This window comes from Plectropomus leopardus, chromosome 18 (assembly GCF_008729295.1).
Source record: "Plectropomus leopardus isolate mb chromosome 18, YSFRI_Pleo_2.0, whole genome shotgun sequence".
In the NCBI taxonomy this organism is placed as follows: Eukaryota; Metazoa; Chordata; class Actinopteri; order Perciformes; family Serranidae; genus Plectropomus; species Plectropomus leopardus.
The window spans coordinates 12,542,782-12,568,371 of record NC_056480.1 but is presented as its reverse complement, the minus strand read 5'-3'; the positions used below and the strand labels follow the sequence as shown (position 1 = coordinate 12,568,371).

General features: G+C 40.5%; 1 protein-coding gene across 1 annotated transcript in view; it reads right to left on the bottom strand.

Annotated features, from left to right (window-relative positions):
* The window catches only part of thsd7aa (thrombospondin, type I, domain containing 7Aa), a 136,435-nt gene extending 120,908 nt beyond the window's left edge, over positions 1-15,527 (bottom strand). The window contains exon 1 of the mRNA XM_042506803.1: positions 15,374-15,527. Coding sequence (XP_042362737.1) covers positions 15,374-15,527 — 154 coding nt within the window. The remainder of the gene's footprint in view (positions 1-15,373) is intronic.
* Positions 15,528-25,590: the final 10,063 nt, after the last annotated feature.

Here is a 25,590-nt window from a genome sequence, read left to right as displayed (position 1 = left end):
TGAGACTCACAGGGATTCTGCAAGACGACCTAACCGACCTAAGTTGACCCCTGCCTGGCCTTTGTATTGGTGCACTTTTTTAACATGTTAACAGTAACATTACAGTTAATGCTAACGAGTCGGCAGCCAATGTACATTTACAGGGAGCGAGCTGAAGATAACACTACATATAAGGGGTCAAATTATGCCAATAATTCGAATAACGTAAGTAAAGCGGGACATAAGATTACAATGAGATCTCTCTAACACGTTTTGTCCTTAGCAACATGCTGTGCCTCTCATCATTACAGGTTTATCTTGTCCAGTAGACACACCAGCTAGCTTTTTTCGGGGCCCAAGGCAAAATCTTGTTTTCAATCACTCAGGAATACACACCAAATCTGCATCATATTCCATATGCACAGGAGACCAAATAGTACTTTTTACACATAAAAAATATTTTAATTTTACTTAGCTGCATTGTTAACATAAAAATGGAATCTGTCACCAGCTCCCATCAAAAGTTACTTGATAGGAGCAGAGAGAGGACAGGGAGGAAAGGGTTAAACACTGCTGTATGCCGTGAGACTTATTTTATCATCCACGTCATTGGGTTTGAGTGCAAAGCCATCATCCTTTCTATGCCTTTCTTGCAAAAGCTGCAGCATCAATTAGAAATTGCAAGATTAGGATAAATTCTGATTATCCAGACTTTCCAGTTCAACCACTTCCACTGGCAACAGCAGACAGGTGTTTTCAGAAAAGGCAAAAAAAGCTTTGAATAATCCCCTGTAGCCTAACTGTCCAGCACCTAACACCAGAAATAAAAAATACTGACTACTTCGCAATCAAAGGGGATCATTTAGCAGCTAAAGAGCCAGATAGTTTTCTCTACAAGAGACCAAAACAGAGCTAAAAGTGGGTCCATAATGGGCTTACACTCATCAGGTGGACACAAACAAAACTCCAACGTTGTGTTTGCGCTGCTGTCTCCATCTGGCCAAAAATAAACCCATTAATGCAGCTTTAAGGTCTGTTCCCAGCTTAACAAACTGTTATTAACCTAGGAACTGTTTTTTCCCATAATTTCCAGGCCATCTGTATGCTCATTATACCCTGAATTTTGTGTTCAGGTGATAAAAGCAAATGAGCATTTGCGCCCAGAGGAAGAGATGCTGCCTGGAAGTTGCTTTAATCTCACTTCTAACATGAAACTGAGAAATAAAGAAAAAAAACAAAATCCTCACAGCTTTGTTCCCACTGATATCTTTGCTCACTTTTTAAATCCTGTATATATTGTTCCTGTTTATGCTCCTTTATATATAAAGTTGTGATCACTTCATTTTCTTCACTTCCCTGCATATATTATCACATGCCTTGCGCATTGTGTGCACAATTCACCCAGGAGGGTTTATTATTAGACGGGAGCTTGTGTTTGCTAGTTTCTTTACTGATGCATCTGTAGGATAGACTGATCTCGGTAATTAAATCACCATGGTCTCGGAAACGGCTCTGTCCACAAATTTTATTTTTATTTATACTTTATTCAAACACAGGAGCCATTTCAAAGTCAGAGCCACAGTTTGCCAAATCTGACCCACAGCACACTGAAGCTCCCTGACCCCTCCTGACCGGCCGCTGTGTTTATTGCATGTCAGATTATGCATGATGTGACCCAGTTATACAAAAAACCCTTGATGAGCTTGATCAGTCTCTGCTAAATGCAGTCCAGTTTTAAAACAAATTTGAATACATTTAACTAAAAATGGTTATGCTCTGAACATGTGAAAGACCACTCCCTGAGCTCAACTTGCCCTCTAACACCAAACACCAGTACAAGAAGCTAGTTAGCCAGTTTGCACATTAACAACACAACCCAATATTGGAAAAAAAACAAAGCATATTTACTGTGCGCCAATGAACAACAACACAACCTATCAGGAAACATTTCTGCTTGAGCTAAGTGATTAAAGATAAACAATCTTTTTTGTTTGTTTCGGCCCCATTCCCTCTTGACTTCAGATGTTTGTTTAAATTACTCATTTCCGTTTTTCTTCTCATGCGCCAAGCTGAACTGCCAATCAGAGTCGTTTCATTCACCGACGGGCTCCATTGCCCAATTTGCCTAGTAAAAGGCTCCACCGGTGCAAATAGAACAGGGGTTACAATATCGTCACCTTCATTTTAGCATTTTGATATGTTCACTGATTACCCCTGAGCTTCAGTGATCATTGCTATGAAGAATGTCACTCAGAAACAAAAACAAAAAAAACAATAACATTGAGCCACAGTTGCCTAATTTATTCAAATAAATTATTCAAGCTGCTTAATGTGTTCAGCAATCTTCTACAAAACTCAACTTCAGCCTAACATTACCAGCCTGGCAGTGGATTTTGAAGCTTAATGCTCAAATGCACCTTGGGAGTGTTGGCTTTTTCCAGGAAACATGAAGAAGACAGTCAATCATTGATTGCACTGCTGTCTGGATAGTTTAAGGTCAAGCATAAGGATTCAACTTGGCCAGAGCAATATGGAGGAGTAAGGTGACAGGTTGCATAAAAACCTCTGAGCTACACTCAGACGTGGATCCAGTATATGTTGATCGTGCACATTTAAATCTTACATTTCTGGTTGTGGCAGAGCGTTATTTAAGGGACATTTAATCCGCCTCCACTCTGTAGCACTCAAAAGGCAAGCTGCAGATTGTTCACATGAAAATAATCTGTCCACTATTTATCTGAAAAGCAGTAAAAACAAAACTAAAGATAGAGCATAAAAGGATGCCAGGGCCTTCTCACACTCTTTTACTGACTCATGCAGGACTCCCCAGATTAAAGTGTTGCAGACACAGAGCTATAAAATGAGCTACTTCATAGCCAATTCCATCTTCTGCTTAACAGAACCCAGCCATTTAGTCAGGATCCATCAAGAACAGCTGTGGTTTAATTGACTAAATGAAAAGCTTTGCAACTGGTAAGTTTTCAAAAGTCATTAATTAATCATAACAGCATTGATGATAAATGTGGCCCTGGTGCTACTAAGATTCTCATTAATCTGATCAACTGGTAATCAATCTATTCACTTCCTCTTTTCAGGAAACATCACCCGCTCATCTGATTTAATAGGCTACTAGTGAGTGTTGAGATTGAGCAAGAAAAGATATATAGTGGCACTGCTGTGACACAGTGCCAGCGTATATTTTATACAAGGACTTGGGACCTGAATTTAACCTCTCATTCAGAAGACAGTGTGTGTCTCTTCCTTTTAGTTTTACTACTCATCATCATTTTTTAAAGGGTTAGTGTGTCTTCTTCTATCGTGGAAAAGAAAGCTCTCATGCTGGGCTCTGGCTGTGTTTTGACTTTAGTGGCGTCCTCAGGGCCTCATTAGGCCGAGGATGACTGGTATAACTGTGTTTGTGTCTTCCAGGGAGCCACTGCCTGCAAGACCTGATGAATAATACAGTGATGACTGCAGTTAAAGTGCTTCTATTTACGGGAGTTTCAGTGATATTTGCGAGTACACAGACGGAATATTTCACATCTCATATCTTTCTATTTGCCTCTCTGTTTCTCACCCTTAACTGAACTAAACTCAATTCAGTTCAATTACAAAACAAGACTAGAAGTCTAAACCCACCCTAGAGGTTGTAATACAGTATTTAAGACACACCACAGTTCCAAAATGTTATAAAGTACAAATAATATACCCTACTGAGAGTTTTGCTCTTCTTCGATGAGTACAAAAAAGTCCAGTTTGGACTGATGGAAAGGTCATGGGATCAGATACTCAGAGAGGTGCATCCCCTTGGGAGTATGAACATGCTAAGTAACTTAAATAGCAACATGACAATTGTTTTATTAGTCATGGGTACAAAGTTGACAGTTTGTCCCGATTATGGACAGTTATGAAAACTCAGGAAGTGACTGGGCTTGAAAGGGTTCATTCTACATGTAATTTCATGTTAACAATTTCTTTTATCTGAAAAATTAGGATTTATCATCTGTAGACAATGAATATTCACAAGATATAATTAGAAAGAAGGTTGGAAGTTTTCAAAATGCCTTGTCACAAGTGTAGTTAAAGAACATTTTTACCTTGACCATGACATTAGGAAAAAGGAGTCAAAGATTAAGGGGTCATCTACTTAGAAGTATGAACATTCTCACCAAAAAGAGTCAATTTTTGAAAGTTAACTTATTTTAACTTTTTGATCTTTAAGCTGGTAGGCAGTTTTATTTTGGTTTTCACCTGATAGTGCTGCCCTATAAAAATTATCTGGTGACCATGCATGTCCATTTCAACTTTTATGGAAATCCAGTCCATGACAAGTGAAGGCATTCAACAAAATCACTTGGAATCATCCCCCAGAGAGAATGAATGAGCTCAATAAATGTAATGGGGACCACGCATGTCCACACTACTGCAATCAAATGTGTTTGCATGACATAGCCATAGTAATTAACAAAAATAACAGAAACATATTTCCTTTCTCTGTATCTGAGTTGTTGGCAGGATAAAACATATTTTTCTCTCTAAATAATTTTTTTTTCATTTACTACCCATGGTAATTGGGTATTTTCTCAATTACTGTGCAAATCAAAATCAGAGTATTTCTCTTTTCTTCAGTGCATGTATGCGTGTGTGTGTGTGTGTGTGTGTGTGTGTGTGTGTGTGTGTGTGTGTGTGTGCACGCGTGTGCATGTGTGTTCTTATTTGTGTAGCTGCACAGTTTTGACTGCCAGAGGTGAGTCTCTGCTTGTGTAAGCTCTTTGGCTATGTATAATACATCACACAGAACTAAAATAGTGCTATCTACCACATCTGTGTAAATATGTGTGTGTGTATATATATGTGTGTGTGTGTCTGTGTGTGTGTGTGTGTGTGTGTGCAAGTCATTGAGGTTCTGCCAGCAAAGCCTCATAGTGTAGATACAGCACCAGTGGCAAGGATAAAATGTTGGCAATGTACATTTTTGCAAACCATGGATCTGTAACATTTTAACATTACATAAATATCATATCAACATCTCTAATGAGATGAACCTCAGATTACAGGTAAATGAGCAGAGCTTCTAATCAGGAGGAGAAGGAGATAGTAGATGACGTAACACCAAGTGAGATGGCAGCAGACCACAGTTGAGACCAACAAAAGCAGGTATTTTTTTAAACAAGAGTTTGAGATATGTCCTGCGGTGTTTCGATATGAGACAATATTAATATCCTCACTGTATCTTTCTTGGCTGTTTGCCATTTTTTGCCTGTCTGCAAGACTGCTTGAATGTAAAGGAAGGAGCTGTGATTGTGCCGAAATGGAAACACAGCAAGCTGTTGTCATGCACCGTTCATACGTATACTTACAAAAAGTAATGTTGAGTACGTAATGTGACGGCACTCGACTATGTTTCTTTTCCTAAACCTACATAATTTTACTTTGCTAAACCTAATCTACTGTATGTAACTTCATGTAAAGTAAATAACTTTACGCATATGTATTTTCATAAAATATGTATCAATATTTTCACTTTTTATCAATGACAGTGGATCATTGGATATCGCATCCAGCGCTATAATTTCAACTGCATGGGACAGTATCGTATACATATTGATATTGATGTTCAGCCCCAGCTCTGATGTTTTTGTTACCCCAAAATTAGTAAAAAAAAAATAAAAAATTACCATGTGTACATTTTAACTGTATAATCAAAAGTCCTTCAGTTTGTTGGGAGTTTTCTTAAATCCAAGCAAAAAAATGAGATTTTGAAAACATAACATGTCCTTAAACAGTAGCCATGGAACTGATCAAAACACATTTTAAAGGATATGATTAAGGTAAATTTTAAAGTTAGGATGAGGCTTTGGTAAAGAATGAATGCATTTAATGGAAGGTTAACACAAAAAATGCTTGTGAAATTAATAACATGCATTTGGCTTGAACACATGCATTCAGATTTTTTGTAGGTTGTAGATGTGTTTACTATCTGAAGAACTGAAGATATGCAACACTGAGCGCAGAGTCTGAGGTTTTAGATCAAATGTCAGGTGAGGGTTAGCCGGAGGTGAGCGCGAACAGAGGATGGCATGGAGAGGAGGAAGCAGGTTGATGAAAAGCTCTTTATGCTGCTTAGTGCAATCCTCCAGCACGTTTCCCAGGGCTAATCAAGCCGCACAGGGAGCAAGAGTTAGCCAGAGGGAAACAAGGGTTTATCTGCAAGCAGGAAGACACTAATCGCTGTAATGTGGTCAGTTGGACTGGTATTGTTCTGTACTACTGGCTGCAACAACACACAGTTGCTTGGCAATGAACAGCACTTCACCTTGGCCATCACTGCTTGCTCCAATTGCCTACACTCTTATCTCTGTCTTTTCATGATTAGGCCTGAATTAAGTGAGCAGCCATATTATGATGAAAACACTAGGATACTGGGTTTTGATGGGTGATAGACGAGAGATGTGGATCGGTTTGGTGACTAATGACTCTGAAGACTCATTAGTTCAGTGAGTGAAAGTCAAGGAGACGGCAAAACTGGACCTACAGATGACATTGTTTTCTCTGAGTCAAGTCAAATCAGTATGCTTGCAGCAGTGGCTAATTAGTTAGAGTGTCCCATCTTTTTGACACATTTTAAATTGCTCTAACAAAGCAAAACTTGCCATTACTGACAGTTAAAGAACTATTTCTTTGTTTTGCTTTGTCTTTCTTTTCTATGTGGCTCAAGGGATGGCAATGTTGCTCTTTTGGTTATTTATTGGACAGATTGCAATGAAATTTGGTTTATGGTCCCCAGATAATGAATCTTAAAGACTCTGGTGATTCCTGACTTCTCTAGCACCATCAAGAAGTCCACTTATCCTAGGGCGGCTGTGGCTCAGTGCATAGAGAGGTTGCTTACCAATCAGGGGGTTGGTGTTTCAATGTATGGGGGCTGACATTGGCCAAGTTTTTTTAATCCTTGGCCCTCATAGTCTTCATGTCAAAGAGTCCTTGGCCAAGATGCTGTACCCAGATTGCCTCTAATGGTGCCCATGGTGTGTGAGTGCTTGTTCAATTACCTAATGACCAGAGAGCAGCATGTGTGAATGTGTGCGTGAGAATGGAGGAATTGTGCCTGTAGTGTCAAAAGCTTCAAATGCTCTCTAAGACGAAAAAAGCGATGAATAATGCAGTCCACAGACCATTAATCTAGTAAATATCTCAAAATCTCCTTGATGGATTGGCATAAAATGTGCTTGACAGGTGCTTTCCAGAAGAGGTATCCTAATGATTTTTGGGATCCCCTGAACAACTAGATCAACAACTAGATGATTTACTACAAACTTTCGGACTGGGATTCATGTTCCCACACAGAACGAATTCTAATTACTTTGGTAATTTTTTCAGCAACTAGCTGGTGAACCTTAGTGCCAGTAATACTAATATCCACTAATATTTATCTTTGTACACAAGACAAGTCAAAAAATGTCAGATTTTCCTGAAATACACGATGAAACATTACTGATCCCCAGAGGATGAACCCTGTTTAGTTTTATTCCCTCTATCATTATGACCGATATTATAGTTTTAACCCCACAACTAGAAAGGTTCAAAGAATACCCACGATTTATCTAGAATTTTTTGTTTAACCTGCTCAACACTTTCATTGTAGATGTAGCAAAAACTGCTACCTCTAGGGGCCGCCAGCTGTTGACATGTGATCTTGTTAATACTTTGCCAATGTGAGCCCACTCACCTGTTAAGTCATTTATCAGTGAAACCTGAGTGTGTATTTTGTCTGAACTGGCCTCTTGTCAGTTATCGGACGAGGTGGCAGCCATGCAGTGGAGTCGCACCCGAATCAAACAAGCACCACTCCCATGTAATTACTCAGCCTCCCCGTGTCCACTGCCTGCAGGTGGGGTGCTGACAGCAACACTCCTCCCCCACTGTCAGCCCTCTTACTGGGAGTAATGAGGCACGCCACACACACATGCACACGCTCGGCACAAAGCCCATCCCAGTGTGTATGTGTGTGTGAATGGGTGCTGCTGTAGCTATTTGTGTGAGTGAGAAATAAAAGAAGAAGCGTAAAATAGCAAGGAGGTGGGTGCGAGATGAAATGCACTGTCACTCAGCTTTTGTGAGGGTGTTGAGATTCTGAACTAAATGATTATAAATTATTTTTTTTCTTGTCAAGTAAGAAAAGGCAGGAATAAGAATTAATGTTAATGTTAATGGGGATTACAGGGACGATTACAGACAGCAGATGGCTGAGAGAAAGACAAAGACACTGCACTGAGTTCATGTACCTGTGTGTGTTTATACACACACACACACACTCTCAGACATCCCTCCTCCAACTGGGGTGGCCCGCCAGGCAGAATTGAACAGCTGGATGCAGCTTCTTCAAACCCACAAAACATAATGGCTGCAATTTGGCACTTGATGAATCCCAGGGAAAACAGAAATAATTTCACCCGCCTCCATTATGCCTTGATAGCACTCCTCCAGCTCCGTATGCGCAGGCCAATCTGACACTCGAGTGTCTGTTCAAAACAACAAATGCCATTTAATCACATTCATATGTTTTCATTGAAAGGGGTGCTCAACACAAGCAGCGCTCAAAAAAAGGAGAAATTTCAACAGATTTCATCCCCGGGAGCTGCACATGCTGCTACCCAAACCAAGGTCCATCAATACAGTTGGACATTTGAGGAAACAGGCTTGTTCGCTGGCATAGTGAAATGAGAGGATCGATCAGTAAATAATGATTAGTTTTACACCAACTCACTATCTGTTTTTCACATGTTGTACAACATTATGTAGAGTGACAAGCTGGAAACTGGTACATCTAAAAGTCAAGAGTTTTATCGGAGTTGGGCAAAATGCTTGAAAAATGACAACCTTACTGTAAGAACAACTATTTTGCAAAGCAATGTCAAAAAAGTATTCAAACGTTTAGATGAAAAGTGGTACTGCAATGGAGTAATAAAAGTGCAATTTTGCAATAGCTGTGACCACATGAGCATATGCATCCAGGGTTCATGCATTTAGACACGGATAACCTCAAAAACACTCATCACTATGCCTGCATAAGAAAAGTGGTTTATGAGTTATGACAGGGGACATGGCAAAGTTGTGTGTTTATGTGTGTACATCTGCCTGCCTGTGTGTGTCTTTCTTTAAACTGAATCAATTTAGAAGTTATTTACCATTTTTTGACAGGCCATCCCCACTGCCAAAGTTTATCACACTGTCCCACTCAATTAAAAAAAAAAAAAAAGCACCATACGTTATTTTTGGTTGCACACCGTGGGGATTTTGATATAAAGATAATATTAAAATGGCCAAACATAAGTGTAGGCTAAAAGCAGGAAGGAGCACTGTTGTGACCTAACGTTAACATTACTTCAGCAGGGCAAATGCTGGTGAAGCCAACTGAAATGGGCAGCTCAGGAGGGAACCTTTGCCCAACATGTGGTGAAACATAACCTGAACCTTTAATTACATGGACTGTTTTGATAGTCTCTTGAGTTGCAGTGTTATTATACAGTTTTGGGTGGATTTTGGGACACAAAACACAATTTTATGTCTAACAAGGCGCTGTCCATGGTTCTGAATGTTACCGTCAGTATTGTGCTATTACATCCAGATGGTGATGCCTATGGTGTGTGCGTAAGCACATACATGTGTCGTGTACATGAAAGTGGGGTACACTTAAGAAAACATATCATTACCCTACCAGCTCCGTATAGATTGTGTAAAGATGAAAGTGCTATCAGTTTTTGCATCTGACTAAGACAGACCATTCTCCTGACAACAATTGTAGGTGTGGTCTATGGGGTAGTAAATGGGATGAAAAATGGGCCCCATATGGGACTGTCCATGGGTTCTATAGTGGTCCCATGCCATGGTTTACCTGAGTTGCCCCCAAATAAGATGCCCATTTTTGGGTCCATACCCATTTAGTACCCAGGTATCCCAAGCATAACCCATCTGGATGGATCCCACTTGGTTTAACCCACCCATTTGGACGATTGGCAAAGGGCCATTATGGAACCTGTGGACACTTATATATGGCCCATTTTTCATCCCATTTACTACCCACACGGACCCCACATTAGAGGGAGAACTCCACAACAAGATAAAAATCAACAAGATTGGGTAAAATTTCTGTTGAACTAACAATTGACAGTCCAATGTTCAACTTCCTTTTAGTTCTATTTTGTTTTCCACCAACTCCTGTGAAAAATATCAGTCTCTTTAGTGGTTATACTTTGCAGGATATCCCTTAAAACTATGTTAACAAACGTAATCCCTCTCATCCATCACTTACGAACCACTACAAGTGTGTGGTGGCATATTTATCTTCAGAGGCCCTCTGCCTGTATTTTCTTATTTCCTTCTTATTTTACTGGGTTTGGGATGTTCAGAACAATACATTTGTTCATTTAAATGTATTTATAAGACCAATTTGAAATGTACACATTACTGGCACCTTTAATTAAAACACGAATAGTGTTATCACTGTATCATCTTTAAAAAAAATTTAAATCAGTTGATCTGTACTTCAGCTAGAGCTTATTAAATTTACTGGTGTAAATGGCTGAATTAAGCACTTGACAACTTGATATGGAGAAGCTGCTGTATTTCACCCTCCACCCCCGCCTCCTTTTCACTGTTGATAGCCTCACGAGACCCCTCTCAGCTCAGAGGTTAAAGGTCACCTTGAGAGAGGGAGAGGGTGGTGGTGGTGGGGGGGTTTTTTGGGGGGGGGGGGGTTCTATGGGGACATCAGAGGAAGAACAAAGAGTGGGCCATGTGACTCGAGGTGAAGCCTCTTCTTTCTTTTGTGCACCACATGGACATGAGCATCTGCCACAGAGCGTCTGAACAGAGCTGCACACTGCATGAGGACAATACAGAGACACTGTGTTGTTGTTGTGGTGTGTGTATGTGTGTGTGTGGTTTTAACAGGCATAAATAGCCTCCATTCATTAGGTCTTTCTGAGGCTGACTGGGTCTGTGCAGGAGAACTGCCCCACTAATTACCATCAGACGTTGCTCCAGCTTGTTCAGCTCTGCAGCGAATTTTATTGTCCTGCGCTGTACCAGGAAGTATCAAGCCCCGTCTGTGGTGTACATGATGGGTAGCAGACTGCAGTGAAAAGATCAATAAGAGCGCCCTGAAAGTATGTAGCAGCAAAAGTTGTTTTTCAGGCCACTGACTTTTCAGTCTTTATTTTTTTCGACCCAAGTGACTAATGGAAACAACAGTTGTTGATTGGTGCAAAGATTTAATGTGACAAAAACTGATCCACCACCCACCTGCACTGCCACCTGCTGCTGGCACAAAGCCATCAAAAATGTTGTGCATAAATGCACTTTCAGGTCAACATCCTCTCAAAATTTTTGCTGAGGATCAAAACTAAGCATCTGCCCTTTGTCTATCAACTCTAAAAGCTTCCCTTCTCAAACACATGCTTTCATGAAGTGCATGAAGACACACACTAGTGCTGTACCCGACTCAAAATTATGCAGATCAAATTAGATTTGAATGAGCTCTACAGGACTTTCACTGTGACAGTGGCATTCATGTCACATAGTAAACAAGCTAAATGTGTTAACAATGGGTTTTAATGTGCAACAACATGTATTGCCGCCACTAGATATCAAACAAAAGCCTGAGACTGAATCCTTTTAAGTTCCTGTGAGCTGTAAATTCCCCACCTCTAAGCAGAAGATCTCTGCTCTCTCGTCCTCCGTGCTGCTGCCTGCATGTCTGCAGCCATCTGCACCAAAGAGCAACGTAAAAGTCAAAAGCACTCACTCTACAACAAAATCTGCAGCAAAAAAAACCCAAAACTGCTTGATCCGAAGCAATCTCAGTTGATTGAAGGTCTCTGACTGATAATTCGAATGTCCAATTTTCATGGGGCAACCTGAAGACACATCCTCTGTCAGTGGCTCATCATGATCATTAATGTTAAAACAGATTAGCTGTCAATACATCCACATTTCTAATTGAAAGATGATTTTGACTTAATGATATGGTATCTAAAAAACATGACCTTCCGTCTCACACCTCTCTCCTTCTCCTTTAGTGCTTTCCCTCACCAGCGCTCTTTTACTTTCTGTTTCCTCTCTATCACCTCTCTCTCCTCCCAATGCTATCTGTGGTTCTTACACATTTATGACAGCTTTAATGTTGAAAAAACACTGAGCTAACAGAGAAATCAACAAGGTTTTAGTATTGCTTCACTGTGACGTTGGAGCTTCACTCTGCATTTTGTATTTGCATTCATCCACTGAAAAGAGAAACTTTCTCCATGTTTCTCTTTAAATCTTTGCAAGTATGATGACTGAAGTTGTGCACATGCTGAAACTTTTGACTTTTCAGTAAAGCATTTGATAACTTGTGTCCAACATAATAACATATAGATTCTTGATTTTAGAATGAGGATTTGGGAAACCCATATCAGACAGGAAATGTTACTACACTTACACTTTTTTTTGCCCAAGGCGCTAACTTGCTGGCTTCTTGAGACAGGCTTCTTGGGGACCACATTACTATTGGCAATTAATCACAGATTGAGCAACGCCGCTAGCTCCCACCAAATCCGGATGGTGCACAGTACAGCAAACTGAAGAGCATCAAAATTAACCTATAGACTGATATATGTAATCGGTAAAGTTAACAGCAGTTAACCATTAACGGTTAACCCCTGACATCACTAAAACCAAGAGAACATCCTGTAGTCTCCACTCAGAGAGAAAACGGAATCTATTCGCTCAACCATCTGTCTGTGGCTTCTGTAATCCAGTCACTAAGACAATACAAGCAAGTCCTCTGCCAACAAGACATTACACACTGCCAGATTAAACATCGCTCCAAATTCCATACATATGCAGGTAGCGTGGGGGGAGTAATGTGACAAACATGACTCATCTGTTATTGTTTCATTTAGCCTTTTTGGCCTGCTTACACATCAGCTGTTGTAATGGTCCACGGGGATGATTAAATTGATTAAATACTTATATTTCCACAGAGCATTAGTGAATTGTACTCTTTCCCTCGGCACTTCCGCACATACTGCTGGGCACAGGAGTCTCTTGAGAACCCCCAGCCCCCGCATTACTCCTGTGGCTAATTTCAGCCACCTATCTGTACAAGAAGAGTGGGTATATAGTATTCACTGAAAATACATATATTACGATCCCCTAAAAAAATTTCCTTTTTAAAGATGTCAACAGACAACCTCTTTGCTCCTGCACCTTCCTCCCAGACGAAAGGTGCTGAGGTGGAGGAAAAAGCCTAATGGATTGTTGCATTGAGCATGTGGGGAAGGATTGGAACTGTGAGACGAAGACAGGATCTCACCAAAAAATGTCAAATCAAAGACAAGGACACACGAATATTCAAACATGGTCCATCACCATTCATCTCAGCATCAGTATCCTGTCAGCGAGCCAAACGAGCATCCGGGAGCCAAGTGCCGACACACTTAAGCCAAGAGGAGACACTCATAAACATGTCTATACCGTATCTAGGTTAACTTTGTCTGGCCAATCTGCTCTGGTTTCTCTACCCTTAATCTCCTCCCCTGCCTTAGCACGGTGGGAGGTATAGCACATAATACCATAGGATTTCCATTCCTTTGCACAGGGTGTGAGCAATGAAGCTGGTAAACAACAATAGTGTCAGAAGAGGGAAACAAAAATCATTTAAGTTGCAACAAAAAACAATGTAAACAGAGCTTGAATTTGAGTTTTTTGGGATCGAGATGCCTAGTATACTGTAGCAAAATTTAAAATCGCTTGCACTAACTTTTGCTTGCACAGGACTAAAGGAAAGGGAATTAATATCTTCAATTGGAAAATATTTACATTACCAATGCTGGACGATTAGACAGAAACATGACATGTAAAAAGAAAAAAAAATACAAACACAATTTCAGTGCCCTCCCTAACAGATATTTCACCAATCAAATAACAGCAGTGCTATCAACGATACCAACACTCATGCCCACTGGACAATGCAATAACAGCAGACATAGTCAACAGTGAAATCTCCCTGTTGTTACTGCAACTTTACCCTATAAAGTGCACAATTCAAAACAAACACCAATGATGCATATGTTGAATTCTTAGCAAACATTCAATGCATTTACCAATGGACTAGAGTAGCAAGAGGGTAATTACGTCCTGCACACGGTGGATGTCACAGACACTGATTATTAACATGTATAGATTACATTTTAGACTCCACCTACAGCCAGAATTGATTCCATATAGGCTGAGCTGCATTGTCAGGACTATACCCATTGATCAGCTCCCACTGGTAGGGAAGGAGGGGGGTTTGCAGGATCCCAGTGAAGCCAGTACATTGATCCAGGAAAACAGAGAGAGATTAGACAGTAGTGTAAGAGAACATTGATCTCCAGCTGCATCCAAAGGGCACCCCTGTTGGGGGGTGTCGGGGGACCCATCCCCTCTACTCCTGCTCCCATCCTCCTATCCTTCTCCCACTTCTGCACTCTGCTCACTGGACCATGCACCAGCATTGTGTCCTCCTGACCATGTGCTGCTCTCTCGCAGTGAATGAGCCTCGACCGGTGAGAGGCACCACCCAAACCAGCAGCAATGGGGAGCCTTTTATTGTACCGCACAGCTGCCTGCACTGTAAAGCTACTGTTCTCACAACACTCTGCCTTTAACTCATCAACATCCACCTCTGGGTTACTTTTCCACAAATCACCTCCATGTGTAAATAGGCTACTGCTGGGTGTACTACGGAGTGTTTTCCCCGCATCCTCTGAAGCGTGCTCCCGCCCCCCTCAGAAAAAGCCCCACATGCAGCTACAGTGCACACACCATTCCTCATGAACTGCACATATGTCAAACTGTGATAAATGAGTCCAATAGCAGCACGGGGCAGCCGAGGAGTCCCAGCTGCCTCAGTCCAGAACAGGGGAAGCACAGCCAAAAGACAGTCAGCACAGCCCCACTCCTCTAACCTCCAGTCTGGGGGCAAAGAGACATTCACCTCAGGGACTGCAGTAAATATGTTACCTCACTATACAGTAGCAAGATGGCTCCAATGCATCAACCTCTGCCACATGCATGTCTGCAGGAAAAGAGGCTCGGTAAAGAAACTTTTGCTTTAAATAAAGGCTCAATGGAATCCTAAAAAATGAACAATGCAGTAACTGCAAATCAGAAGCCTCAAAGCAGAATACTTTGAGCAAGTTGACCATGTGTCCCTGCACCCTGCTATAAGCTACACAAACATGCATGTTAATGTTGCATCAAGACTGCAAGCATAGTAGTGGATGGGACATCCATACAGCAACTCTCCAAGAACCCCCCCTCCGAACCCAAGGGGGAATGTAGTGAAACAGTAGAGGCTGGACCGTACCTGTCTGCCAGATATACAGGGGTTTAGTTTCCACTGTGGTTTGTGCCTCCATCTCCCAGATGGAGAGAAAGAGCAGCGCTATCCTCCAGAGAGAGGGGAGCGGTGCCCCTCTTGAGACCCCCAGCGTCCCCACAGCTCTGCTGGCCAGTTCCATGGCCACCGCACGGCAAGTACTGCAGTTCCCAATGCAGTCAAGAGGAAAAAAAAAAAAACAAGACTGGCCCGTGGTAGGGAGCTGGACCGAAGTGCGTGTGTGTGTTTTCTGCTTCTGCTTTGTCCACACCAGTGCATCCAAGAAGAAGTAATCCCAGGCAAATGGGGCTGAGGTCTCCACTCGTTCCCCTCGTCCTCTCTGTTTCTCTTTCTCTCTTGGATCCTTAATGAGCGAGAACGAGGTCTGGCAGTAATAAAACAGGGAACAATAGAGCCCTAAGCCCAGCCTGCTGCTGCTGCTGCTGTATGCCGGGTTGATGCAGCGCCTCCCTCTCTCTCTCTTCCTTTCTCTCTCTCTTACACACACAGACACATGCACACACGCCCACCCTCTCTACCCTACCTCCCCTCCCCTCCTGCTCACTCATCTCTCATCCCTTTTCCAAAGGGCTCAGTGAAGCTGCTCCGCACTCCGATCGAAGCAGGCAGCTGGATGGGGTAGGTGGAGATGTGTTTGTTGATAAACTGAACAGCACAAGTGCCTTAATATAGAGTCAAAACACATCTCGAAACTTGTTATTAGTGTTATCTTCAACAACATGACAATCATTTTCTTAGGGAGTTAAAAAGGGATTGCACTGGGTCAGTGGTGGCCTCAAGTAAAAGTAAACAACAAGTAAAAGTACTAATACCACTCCACCACAAGTAAAAGTTCTGCTGAAAAAACATGTAAGAGTCATCATCAAAACCCTATTTAAAGTATCAGATGTAAAAGTAGTCATGGTGCATTAACATTTTCCCTTTCAGTGTTTTACTATTCAGGCTGTTCTGAAAAGTAGGTATACCCCACAATTAGTATGTGACACATGGGAGAAGGAAGTAAATGGTATAAAGAGCAGAAGTCTGGGTCAAACAGACAAAGGACTTCCAAACTCATAAGTGTGTGGGACCAAGTGGACCTTGAGGTATTTTAAAGAACATCATCAACATGTTTCTTTTCCTAAACCTAGTCTACTTAACTTCACTTGTCTAAACCCAACCAACATAACTCTACTTGTCTATGTCTAACTTCGTAATTTTACTTGTCCAAACCAAACCTACATAACTTCACCTTTCTAGTCGTTTTATTGCTGTAGACTTAAGTGCTAATGTGAACTCATTTTTATACTGTTTGGTAGTTCAGTCAACATCAGTGCATCATATTCCATAAGATCATCATATGTTTGTAGTGTCACTGTCTTGTGAGAGCCAAGTGTCTTTAGAAAGTCTTCCAATGAGCTCAGCAAAACAGCCCTGTTTCTAGTTGATCCAAAGGGTTTTTGGTTTAGTTTATCTAGCTTACGACGCAGAGAATTTTCTCAACGCAAAAAGAAGCACTTCATCTTTCTTTTATCTCAAACACTGACATTAAAAATCACTATTTTTGGAGGTATACAGTTTTCACTGGACAGGAAACACAAGAAGAATCTAAAAGGCATCTTGTTACTAGAGAAGTCAGAGATGTAAAGTTGCATAAAAATGGAAAACTCAATTGAAATACAAGTACCTTGATTTTGTACTTAAATACAGTAACTGACAAAATGTATTCAGTTACACTCCACCTCTGCCTCTGAAAAGCTTATTTTCTAAAGCAATGCCAGCCAAGGCTCATGGGTATTTTGATACTATACCCATCAACCAAAGTCACCGACAAAATATAATTTGAAGTTGAAATAATTCAAACTGGTGGCCACAACACAGGATAATGCAGTATTTGCATACTTAAAACTGTAAAGAGTTCATGTTCATGTCCATTTTCTTACAAGTCTTACATTGCCATGTTTCATGTGTTGTGATTATTAAATTAAGGCACATATTATTAAGACATAACCGCATGCTTGGCTCCCCATTTAGGTCTAAATCCATTTACATTTGTTGTATTGAGGTAGAGTCAAAATGGCCCAGAGCCTGGAAAAAATGAAAACATAACCACCCACACGGTTTTATGATCCCAATGCTTGTTTTTTTTTGTAGTCTTTTTTTCTGTAAGTCACTTTATAATTTTATTATCATTGATATTATTATGGTTAAATGCCACCAGAGGTCAGTGAAACAATGTGTTTGTTTTCTTATAAGCAGGAAAACACACACAAGTGTGTTATGTCCAAGGAAGCTGCCTCAGAAGACTGTTGTGTTCTGCAAGTGAACAGATATCATTTTATTGATCCACAGCTGCTGCTGCTGCTGCTGTTGATGGTCACCAAAGCAAAAATCTGTATGTAGGAGGAGTTTGGGGATGCTACGTAGAGAAACTTTTGGTTGGCCTCAATGAACTTCTGGCATAACGTTACCTGACTCGAAAACGAAAAGCAGGGGAGTAGAACTGCAGACTTGGACTGGGTAATTTGATGAGCATGCAGTAAAAACAGAGTGCACTTGGATGAACTCCCAAACCTGGCCAGCACACCCACTGTGGAGGAGACCAAGTCTGAAGACTCAGGGAAGCTTTACGAATATACCTGGCAGAGGTCACTAAGGTAGTCAAAAAGCTCCTCAGTAGCGAGGTCCCAGGTGTCAGTGAGACTGGCCCTGAGATGCTGAAGGCTCTGGACATGCCTGAGGAGTGGTAGATTGGGCAGGTGGTTTCCCGTTTTTAATAAAGATAATCAAAGATTGTGGTCTAATTATCAGTAGGACTGTACATTGGTTTTTTTTTGTTGTTGTTGTTTTCTTTCTGAAATCGGTACCAGAACAATAGTTTTAAAATGGTACTAGAACCTAAACAGTGCCTGAACGGATACTTTTTCAGAATACAGCACAAAACAACAGTCAACACGGTGAAAGAATGGCTTTTTTAAAAATGATAACTGATACAAAATTCTTAATAAGCAAAATGGTCTGTGCCCCAACCCCCAACCCATGAACATTAGATAGCAACCAACATAATGATATTGTGGATCCAAGTGGCCAAAATGAGTTTCCTCTATAAAGTAGCTAGGCCTTAGAGATGTTCTCTCTCACATGAATGCTAATGTGGATATGATTCTGTGCTAATATCATGCCTGTTTGCATCCCTGTTTGTGTACTTTTTTGGGCAGATAGGGAAATTAAAATAGATTTATAATGAACATAAAACTTTTTTATGTATTTGCTATTGTTTGTAAGAAATAACTGTTAAAAATGATATCAAAAAAATAAAATTAAAAAATGGGGAAAAGGGATAAATTATCGATGTACTCAGCTTGACCTTGTGTGATATTCAAGCCCAGTTAGAAGAGGTACTTATTATTCATGAGATGTAACCACTGCACTTAATGAAAGCAGATCATAAATTTGATCAGCAGCAGGTAGGTCAGTAAATCAAATGGACAATGTCAATCATCACACTCCCACAAACCAGCCAGGGAATTGTAGTTATAGGTTTTGTTTGATTGACCTCATCTATAAACCTTTGGTGCTAACAGTTCATTACTGTTCTCTCACCATTTCTTTGGAGTGTTTTTTTTTTAAGTATGGCTCAAAGTTATTATAGTTAACTTACACTACACTAAAAACCAAAGCTATCTGTAAATAAAATGTGTTAACTGAAATAAAAATAAAAACTACACTGCCTATGTACTAAAAGTAATGAAACAATATTGTCTATTTACAAATCTAAAGCAGAATAGAAATATACAGTAAATGTCTTAGTTTAGAGAGAACCTACCTGTCTTTCTCAAACTCAGACCAAACTCTAATCAAACTGTTAAACTAAGCACTGCTGACCAAATATAAACTGAGACTGTTTCTGTATTGTTCATTTCTCACCTAAAATGTCTTCTTAAAACATATTTTAGCGTACTGTTTAGCTGTAATGTGAGAGTTTGTGAACTGGTAGAGGGCGCCATACTGTTTCCTGCATTACTGTTACTGTTTACTGCATTAAGCAGTTGAGAGTTTAAGGCCGTCTCCACACGGAGACTGAACCGATCTATTTCTTATTCGTTTTTTAAATGTTTTCCATAGCAGAATCGTCTCAAGAAATGTGTCGCTGCCATGCACAATGAAGAAGATGGCGGAGGATACGAATCGAGCTAGAAAGGAGACATTTGTGTGGATTGACGATGAGGTAGAATTTCTGCTTAGTAGATTCTGCAGCATGAACGCAAAAAACTGTAATCTGCCGTTGTTGTTGGCGGGGTTAGCACATGCAGGTTAAGGGAGAATTTGGGCTATGGTGTCATCGGTTCAGGAAAGATGCGTATGGGTTGTAAACACAGAAACGTAAGGGTGCTGTCTTCAGTTTTGTTCACTCTGGGACCCGATTAAAAAAATGAACATATTTGGGCTCCCAAGCGCTGGTTCTGTGTTGATGAAAACTTTTGCAGATACACCTAAATTCGTCCCCGCGTGGACATGGCCTAAGAAGCACAGGGGAAAAATGCGGAGCAATTCAATACTCATTCTAATTTCACTAATTTATTAAATAGTCTAGAATTAACTTATCAACACATGGATAACGTATGGTTGCAATGGTGCAGCTTTTCGTTTCAGGCGTGTTTGGACAATGTCCATTCCATGTCCAAACACTGCCAAATGAAAGAGGTATTTGAAATGAGTGTGTAATGAATGGCCTCTCTTAAGAGGAACATCATGACATGCCTTTTACTTTGTTGAAACTTAGAGCATGAATCCCATGCTCATTTGCAGATAATGAGACAAGCAGACTGAAATCCTCATCAGAGGCTTAATGATCCTCTGTGCTCCTGCATGACTCTGTGTGGCACTTCCCACAATCCCCTTTGGCATTGAAGACCAGGTGCCGCTTTGGTGGGACTGCCTTTGCATTAGGATGAGTATCCACATGAGTCATTGGGGCATCTCAAGAAGATGGAGCAGGGAGAAAGCCAGTTTGAGTGAGAGCGAGGCTAAAGGAGGGCTTACCAGGGCGCTAAGGACTTTGAATCTGACCCTGATTAGTGTGAATCTGCTGGGTGGGATTAAAGTCTCCAGCTTACTTTTAAGATGACAAACCCAACACTTGGCTACGAGAAGAAGAGAGAGCCAAGTCTGGAACAGCTCTGTATAAGTAAAACAGATAATAATATGAGATTATAATGTATTATAAAAATGCTAGATAAAATTAGACTTGTATTAGTCATGCAGAGAAGTAGAGTTTAGCATAGTTTAGTATGGTATAGTATGGAATAGGATAGTATACTATAATACAGACGTGGGATTTGATAGAAATCTTCTATATTGCTTCACAATCTGTCTTCAGTTGTGTTCTACTGTTTAATAAACTACAAATATGTCTAAATTTAGCCTCCAACAAAATAGTATATATAATACTCCTACACCATGTACCTTGATCAGGCAAATAAAAATAGAATTTGTGTTTGACACCCATATAAAAAATATACAAATTAAGCTGTGTAAATGTCAGAGATGGGACCAAGTCATTGGTTGAAAGTCACAAGTCTCAAGTCTTTGTAGTCAAGTCCCAAGGTAGAAATGAACAGAGGAAATAGAACAGAAAGTTTTGGCAGTGGGACACTAAAAATAGGGGTTGTATTTGGCCATATTATATAATTTTTCTTAAAACCAGTAATGATACAATGCCCAGATGAATATTATGGACAAAACTCATTATGAAGGATTCCTCTTAATATCAAAATGATGAATTCATATTCAGCGCACTTCATAGTTTAGTCTATCAAAGAATAGTACAGTGTAGCGCAGTAGAATATACAGTCAAATATAGTTGATTAGAGTGTACCATAATACACTTAAGAATGGAAAGAGTATTAGAACATTTTATTCAAATAAAAGCGCTGTTACTTTAAAGTAGTAAAAGTAAAATTAAAAGTTAAAAGTAGTCAAATTTATCACCATCCGGTGATAAATTCCTTTGACAAACATTTGCAGCGTGTGAATACAACTGATTATAAAACAGGAATAAACAACGACCTCCCTTAGTGTAGCAAATGTAGCCACATAATTAACCAGAAAGAGCACAAAACAAGACAGACAATTACACAAAAATTAAAAAATGACTGCCTCCAGAAGATCTGCCACTACCAGTATCCACAGGAGATGTGAGAAATAACCTTCTGAAAGTAAATGTGAGCAAAGCTGCGGGGCCTGATTACATCCCTGGCTGCGTAAGAAGAACATGTGCCAACCAGCTAGTAAATGTCATCACTGACAATTTTCACTTATTACTGTCACCTGCTTCGACACAGACTATAAACTTCTTTTTCTCTCCTAAAAAGTCTGCTGTGTCTAGTATAAACAACTACCGCCCTGTGTAACTCACCCCTATTCTGATGAAGTGCTTTAAGAAACAAATTTTCCAGCACATCAGAGACAGCATCCCAGTCAGCTCAGGCCCTCACCCAGCTTGGATACAGAGCCAACAGATCCACAGAGGATGCCATCTCCACTGCCCTCAGCTCAGCCCACACACCGCCCAAATGTAACAACAACACCTACATCAGAATGACGTTGTAAATATGTTTTTAAGAGTTACATAATGTCGAGCAAATTATGTTTTCTCTTAACATATTTAGAAAATGCTGTAAATTCACAGACAGCCTCAAGTGGCCTAACTCTAACCCTAAAAAATTCAACACTTATCCTAAGACCCTTCTTTTTAGATGTAAATCATTTACATGATGAACCGTTATTTATGTATTTATTATTTATAACTTCAATGATTTTGTATTGATTTTCATATTAATGCTCACCACACAGATATCGTTTTTAACGGCTGAGTGAGAGATTGTGGGAGCCTTTACAATGTTTATAAGAACTGAAACTCCCACTGCGTTGCTTTTGTTGTTGGTCCTTTTAAATCTCCAGTCTTTTTGAACTTTACTCTTTATGTTAAAAAAAGGGGAATGGTTTTAGGCTTTTTAATGAACATGATTGGGCTTTAATAAAGATCTTTTACAGTTTTTTGAACACTCATAATCCTGAGTGCTGCATTTTAGCCCAAACCTAACCCTAAAGAAAATTATAATCTTTTTCTAACCTTAACCAAAGTGCTTTTGTTGCCTAGACCTAAGATGACACAGTTCTGAATTACTGGTCACAAACTCACCCTGGTTTTCCACTCCTCTGTATCAGTCACGCTCACCTCTTGTTGTTCTTTGCCATTCCTATGCAAGACTTTCCAGCATTTACTCTCAGACTGATTCCTTGCTGCTGATCCCACCCTACTTCAAATCAATTACCTCACCTGCCTCCCAGTAACTCCTTCGCCTTCTGACTCTGAAAACGAGCTGTTCTCCCACATTCCTGGTGTCGGTTTGACTGACTCTTCTCCGACAGCTCTAAGTCAGTTTTTCTGTTCATCTGCATGTGTTAAACGGTGCTGAAGTATGGTCCTCTGTGTGGCAGCATACACATTGGCAAGTTTTTGGATCATTCCTGTGCCTCAGAAATCCCCAAGCCTGCTAAGAGATGTATTAAAGGCTAGTATGAATTGTCCTTTTTGTCAGTGGTGCTACATCTGGATACCATCCACACCTGTTAGGAGTGTGGACAAAAACCCGGGGTTCTGGTGTCACAGTCCTGGGGTCAGATGCATAAAACCATTGGCAACAAAAACTGTGTACACAGACAGGCAGAAATATGCATACACATTATTTTCCTCAGATTTATAAAGCCGTGTGTACGTCTGATTCTGTTTTATAAATCTCGACCATTGTGGTGCTGCGCACACATACAGAACCATTGTCTCATAACATAACAAAGGCTGTGACTACTTTGTCACCACAATGTTCTATATGCAAAACATGATTTCTAGGAGACGGGGGGTTGGTATAAGAGAGATATCACAGGTCTCCATAGAGACATCTCAGGCGAGATGGTGATGAGAGAGAGAGATGGAGTCGAGGTCTTGTTGTCTGCCTGAACCCAACTGGGCTTGGCCTGATCCACTTGTTGTCCATTTGTTTTTTTAAATACATACCTTCTAGTCTGTGTAACATCATAATTTATGATGCAGAGGCAATTTAAAGACAGCAGTACATGCTTACACACAGCAGCAGCCTCCTCTCTGATGGTTTCTGATCAACAGGCACACAAGCGTATATCGCAGCTAATGCAAATCCAGCACAACACATTAATTCCATTGTTTCAAACACTCCAGCTACCAGCTATGTGCATTGTGGTAATAACCGAACATATCACAGCAAGCCATGTAATAAAACCCTTCAGGCACTCAAGGGCTGACGGAGCCACATAAAAGAGTGATTACTGTCTCCATTAGTAGAGCATCATCATAACTCAGAGCTGCTGCCATAACATGAGACTACAAATGATGAGGGGATGGATTTTTTATGTACTTTACCATCTTAACTCTCCCTCTCTCGCAGATTAGGAGAGACACAAAAAAAATCTTAAGTTTCTTGTAGTGCTTGAACACACCACAAGCAAAATAGGGTTAGCCAACCGGAGAATGAAAACAAACATATTCATTGTCATTGTATGTGTAGAAACAGTATATGGATGATGAGAATCCCACCCTGACTCAAGACCAGGACAAGAATTGCTAAATCAAGCGCTGCGGGGCCAAGCCAAGCACATCCAATTTAAATATGCAAATGTTATCGGAGGGAGCAGGATGGAGAAACAAGGTGGCAATGAGGGAGAACAGAGAACAAAGCAAGTCATAATATAATTAAATGTTTACTATTGTTGGCGTGCATGATCGAGAAATCAATTATCGCATTTAGAAACAACAGAAAATGGGAACACTGTCTTTTGTCGAGACTCCGGGGTGAAAAGGATCAGAGATTAGGTGTACGGTAAAATGGGAAGCTACATGTGTGCTCTGAAAAGGTTAATTTGTTCATGTCAAATAAGAAAAATAAGCAATCTTGGGAGGCACTCGCACACAAACAGCAAGCTTCATGTGAAGGAGCTTGTTTCCAGTGGCAGATCGAGAGTACGAGATATTGAAAAGGCAAAAGCCATCAGAGGTGAAGTGCAAAAACAGGTGCAAATTTGCACACGCTGTATTTACACCATTTTATATTTATTACAACTGTTATGAAAAAAAAGCTAATGAAAAAATAATATTAATGGTATATTATTGATGAAAAAATATTATTAATGGTATATTATTATTATTATTATTATTATTACATATGTGTGTGTGTGTGTGTGTGTGTGTGTGTGTGTGTGTGTGGGTGGCAAAAGTGCTAGGTCCGGCACTGCTTGTTCCATTTGTCAGCTACAAAGAAATGTGCATTCACAACAGGGGCTTTTCCTGTTGAGTTAATGGGAGCAGATCTCCCTCTGCTCCTCCTCTGAAGTCAAGCAGAGCCCTGAAATAGCGTGCAGGGCACAGATATGAGCGACAGCACTGGTGTAAAAATTTAAATCTGTCAGAGGGCACGTTACGTGTTAGTGCTAAGCTCTCAGGAGCTTGTTGTGACCCCTTCCCCAATCAGGAACAAAGAGACTCAACGGTAATCCAAGCAGCTCATATCAGTCAAAGCAAATCATCCCTGAAATGAGTTCAGCCAGGCGGAGGCCACGACGGCAACCTGCCTTTAGCCTCATCCCCAGCTCTCCATTGTCTTCCGCTTCATTGGCCCAGAGCCGGTAACCAGATTGACGGAACAAAGCGCGGGGGGGGGGGTTGCTTTTAGCCCCCAAAAAAGTCCCACTTCAGACTGATGGCTGGTGCACCCCAAAAAGAGGATTTAACGGGGTTACTACAAACAACATAAGAGCATCCTCTGAGGACTCACGCAAGCAAACACACAACCTTTGTGTGGTAGCTGAACCTGAATATTTGCCATCCTGTCCTCCTGTAATTACTAATTCAGCCCTCACTAATTGTAACTACAGAAAAAAATCTCTCTCTGGACTCATAATGCACTGTTTTTTAAAGGACTGAACTTATGGTACTTATTTATACATCAGTGCTTACATTCCAAAACTCGCTGGTTCGCCCAGAAATCTGTCTTGTCATTCATGACTACTGACACTTAAGACACATTAAATTAATAAATAAATACATACATAAAATATTTGAATAAATAAAGGGCCCATACCCGAGAACTTAGAAATGTTGAGGTCCCACAGAT